The 5,107-nt window shown below is 38.8% G+C and overlaps 1 protein-coding gene across 1 annotated transcript; it reads left to right on the forward strand.

Annotated features, from left to right (window-relative positions):
* The first annotated feature begins 739 nt into the window (after window positions 1-739).
* Window positions 740-4,828, forward strand: LOC102573771 (olfactory receptor 4S2-like). Its single transcript, XM_006278500.2, has 2 exons — window positions 740-953; window positions 3,329-4,828. Exon 2 carries the CDS (start codon window positions 3,373-3,375, stop codon window positions 4,300-4,302), a length of 930 nt encoding a protein of 309 aa, XP_006278562.1. The 5' UTR covers window positions 740-953; window positions 3,329-3,372; the 3' UTR covers window positions 4,303-4,828.
* The last annotated feature ends 279 nt before the right edge of the window (window positions 4,829-5,107 follow it).

The following is a 5,107-nucleotide window of genomic DNA, read 5'->3' on the forward strand; positions in this document are numbered from 1 at the left end:
GGACCCTCGTAAAGGAACCAATGCCCCATTTATAACATTGTTCCTATGGGAAAATTGGTTCTGAGTTATGGCATTTCGACTTAAGACACAGGTTTCAGGAACTAATTCTGTTGTAAGACTTAGGACTGCCTGTATTCTTAATGGCCCAGGGGCTTACCTTCAACAGCAGGGTTGGATGCTGTGCTCTGATCCAGGCAGGCTGCCTTATAGCATGGAGGTTAAGATACTCTAGCAGAAGGGCAAAGATGTAAATTTTAATTCTCTCTATCTAAGAAGTATCTTATCTCAGAAAAGGTCATTGAAGAGGTGATCCTAATTGCTTTTGAAAAAAGATACTTAGGTTCCCAAGGCAGTTAGGTGTTGTGATGCTCAACAGAATCACACTAAACTACTCTAAAAAGTCTGGGTAATCCTGAGTCCAAGAACAGCTAAAAAACTATTTGGACAGCCTGGACCTGGAAACACAATATTCAAAGATTGCCTCATATATGTGTACAAAATGATAAAGTTCAGCTGTGTTCTCACCCATTTCTCATGCCAATGCCTGAGAAATGCCTCTGGGGGCTCATTAGCCAGGGCAGTTATGTTATACTGCTACGTGGCTGACTTTAAATATGTTTGCTATAACTTTGCTGTCAGAAGGAAGGCATTTTTTTTCCCAAGGATCCTGTTGCAACCTGTATTTTCTCTGAATGAAGGGTCCAGTTTTGGATCAGTTCCTGCCCGTTAAGGCAGAAGGTGGTTTTCTGAACTGGAAGAAATGTGGATAAGAATCATTCTGAAGTCAGAGCAAAAAATTATCTTCCTGTTTGTCTAAGCTGTCCATCACTTATCTTTATAGACAGCATATGACAGAAGGCAAAATCATCTTCATTGTTAGTAAAAGCTGGGGAGTGAAACTCCAACCAAGAACACCATCCAGGGAACAACTGTAATCTGTACATACAATCAATGTAAGTTTTCCAGTGCTACTCAATATTTTATAGTAACCCTTTAAAAAACTTGTATCCATGTAGTATATAAGAAAGGAAGCATTTCTTGGGATTCAAATGTCCAATCCAAACCATTAATCTTTCAGGGATGATTATAAAATTATGCAACCTAACTTCCTCCTTTGCAAATGTTAACTAATTATTGCACTGCCTTGGAAGTCTTGGGGCCACAATGATTTAGTTAGTTAGTTATTTGTTTGTTTGTTTGTTTGTTTACTTATTTACATAAATGGATTAAGCATCTTGGTGTGATTCTATTTTTGAGCTCCTTACTTTCTCATTGCACTTATTGGTACTACATGAAATCAAGTCTTCCATTTACTGCACTGATATGGCCTCTCTGGGTGCATCCAGATGAGCATGGTCGTGGGGTATGTGGTACCACAAACATGTCTGTAGTGTCACATACCACACAGGCTGGTGTTCTCTGCACTGAAAGGGCATGATACCGGAGCATGCGCTTCTCTGTTTTTTTCCTGTGGGTTTTTTTTTTTTTTTGGCCCCTGGATATCCGGGGGGTCAAATAAAACTGTGGGGAAAAACAGAAAACAGAGCAGTGCATGCTTGGGTAGTATGCGCTGCTGAAAAACAGAACTGGGCCACCTGGAGCCATGCTGCAGCTGCTGGCCAGGCTCTCCAGCAGGATTGTCACAGCTGCAGCCCCAAGAGGCCTCCAGGACCCCAGGTAAAGCTGCTGTGGCCAGTCCAGAGCTCACCCCAGTCTCCCCTACCACTCCCACAGTAACTTGCCACACATGAAAGTGCTCATGGCACAGGTATTCCCCAGGAAAAAGTAGCTGTGGCACAAGGTACACTACTTCTGGTTGTTCCCAGGAAACCAAAAATCCATGCACACCTGGAAACACCCTCTGCATCAGTGCAGAATCCAGCTGAAAACAACTGGAGCAAGGATGCAGAAGTGGGAACTCAAAAATGGATTCTGAATGTGGAATCTTCATTGGGGCTCCTTCCATATGACAGTGGATGGCTCTATCTGTTTGCGGGGGGCAGAAGCGGGGCCATTATGGCATATATATTTTAAATTTACATCACAAATATTGCTGTTGGAAAGTAATAAAATTAATAAGATTTTGCCTGAATCCTAAAATTCTTCCTTATTTTTGCACCTATTATTAGTCAATTCTTATTTGTCAGAGATGTGTAAAACAGAATAGTCTCATCCAGTTATTTTCTAAAACTAGAAGAAAATTAGAGCATGTCATAGAAAGAGTATTGCTGCATCCAGGTGAAATATGGCCATACACTGTTTTTTGTTTGCCCCACCCTCCACCCCCTCCCCAGAATTATACAGTAAAATACCATGGACAAAATGATTATGCCAATTTTCCAGAATATCCAAAATAGGAACATTATGGTGAGAAACATGTTACATATATCAGCATTGTAACAAATATTGACTGTGGTTCAGTTAACATGTGGGTTGATAATCTCCATCAAGTGTATATTGTCTAAGATGAAGCCTCTGTTGTGAATAGTTTATGTTCTTTTTAGACAATAAATATGGTATACATTTTAAGAAAAAAAATTGTATTGCGTGTTGTTTGTTCAAGAGGAAACTCCAGGATCATGACTGCTGAAAAAAAAATCACTTGACAAATTCCCATCAGATACCTCTTCAGCATTTGCAAACATTGAGTTCTGGAAGAATGGTACCTGTATAAAATCATGGAAGTTACTCTCTGGATCACCCACCCACACCCACACACACACACACACACACACACACACACCTCACCACTACCACCATGGAAGTAAAGTGAACTTCTGTTACAGTTAGTAGAGGTTAATTTTAAAAGGCAGTTCTCTCTTATATTCCTAAAAAAATATTAATATAAATCTTTTTCATGACCACAGTGGATGGATTCATGATATTTTCACTAGAAAACATGTAGATCCCCATTTGCAAATAGGAGATTTCATTCCTATTTATCTGTTTAAAAAAAAATCGTACCAGTTATATGCCTAAAATGGACACTTAAGAGCCCAAGGGACAATGCAAGGAGTCCCCTACTCCTCTTCTTCCCTCCTCCTGGGCAGCCATCAAAGGGAGGTATGAGTGGCAGGAGAAGGGCTAAAACTATGGAGTTCAGTCTTCATTTGTTGGACACTGGTTTGGCTCAAAGAGCCTGTAAATTCTAATCTGTACTCATTCTCCCACTTAGGGAGAAACCTCCCCAACAGGCTGCTCTCCCTCCATTTTATTCAACAAATCTTAAAAGTAAGATGTTGAGGCTCAAGATCAACATGGAATATTGATTTAGTCTCTTGTTGATTTTTCATTGATGATAATGGTCTCCTTTTTTGTGTCATGGCAGGTGACTTTGCTGTGAAGCTCGAGGTCATTACCTATCCTGGATACATGGAGCATATACATAATGTTTCTGAATTCATTCTCTTGGGACTCACCCAGAACCAGGAATTAGAACAAGTGTGTTTTGGTTTGTTTCTATTATTTTATATTGCTACTGTATTAGGAAATCTCACCATCATTGTCACAATTCAAAGAAGCCAGACTCTGAACTCCCCCATGTATTTCTTCCTAAGTTACCTCTCCTTTGTAGATATCTTCTATGCTTCTGTTACAGCCCCCAAACTAATGGCAGACTTACTCATTGAGAGGAAAACTATCTCCTTCCATGGCTGCATTGCACAGCTGTTCCTAGTCCATCTCCTTGGTTGCACTGAGATCTTCCTCCTCACAATGATGGCCTACGATCGTTACATAGCAATTTGCAAACCTCTTCATTATACTACCATTATGAACAAGCATGTATGTAGCTGGATGGTAGTGGCCTCATGGACAGGGGGCTTTCTTCACTCCATAGTACAGACTCTCCTGACCACCCAGCTCCCTTTCTGTGGACCAAATGTAATAGATCACTTTTTCTGTGATGTGCACCCTTTGCTGCAACTAGCTTGCACTGATACTTACATCATTGGTATCATAGTGGTTGCCAATAGTGGAATGCTCTCCTTGCTTTGTTTTGTTGTTCTGATGATATCTTATATTGTAATATTAGTCTCCTTGAGAACCCATACCTCTGAAGGGCGCCTCAAAGCTCTGTCCACTTGTGCCTCCCACATTACAGTAGTGCTTATATTTTTTGGACCTTGTATCTTCTTCTATTTAAGACCTTCCACTACCTTCTCAGAAGATAAGACAGTTGCTGTTTTCTATACCATCTTCACCCCTATGCTGAACCCATTGATATATACACTGAGAAATGAGGATGTGAAGAATGCCATGAGAAAATTATGGAGCATTAAAGTAAATTTCAGAGAGAAATGAAAAAAAAATGTGTAGATCAATGTTAGTTGATCATGACAGTGAATAAGAAGAATAGTGTTCAGCAGAGGTTTTAGGAAAATCTTCATTACCTTATGTCAATTCTTCAGTGCAAATTCTGAGTATTTTTGCCTGAATTCAGGGTTGTATACTTCCATCTTACAGTTACTTCTGAAATGGTTTGATTTTCATATTATATTTTAGAAACATTGAAAATTAATTATGGACTTTTTAAGTACTTTCTTTTTTGGGAATAGTCATGGTTGAGCATGAAACAGTCACAAAGTGCTAAGAAGATGTTGCTTCCTATTGTAGTTTATTTCATAATTATCCAACAGATTACTCATTTCATCTTTCTTGAAAGCAAAGATTAGTGGTGACTGCAAGATATGGCTTCTGTGGCAGACAGGACACATAGGACATATGTTAGTTGCATTGCCTTATATTAATAAAGGTGCTTAGATGTCAGCCATGTAAGAGAACCTGAGTATAATAGAATTTTCATCTGTTAAAATAATATATATGTATTAATTACATTTAACAATTGCTTTTAAATAAATTCCACAGTACTGTAACAGGGCAAAATTGGATTACAAAATAGAAAATGTGCTTATGTTAAAAAAAAAATTACTGGAAAGATCACCATTAGGCATCAGAAGGCATTTTTTCATCCCAAGGAAATGTGGGGGCTGGAATTCCTCGGGATTTTAGAAAACTGATGAGTTGTTAGCATTAAAAATATAAATTTGAGGTCTTATTTTAGGTATTGAGGGTTCTTTTTTTTTTTTTTTAGTTTGTTTTTATTTAT

Source organism: Alligator mississippiensis, chromosome 2 (assembly GCF_030867095.1).
Source record: "Alligator mississippiensis isolate rAllMis1 chromosome 2, rAllMis1, whole genome shotgun sequence".
Lineage (NCBI taxonomy): Eukaryota > Metazoa > Chordata > Crocodylia > Alligatoridae > Alligator > Alligator mississippiensis.

Bases quoted from the DNA above. Each gene is read 5' to 3' on its own strand.
- LOC102573771 (XM_006278500.2), top strand. From the start codon at position 3,373: ATGGAGCATATACATAATGTTTCTGAATTCATTCTCTTGGGACTCACC.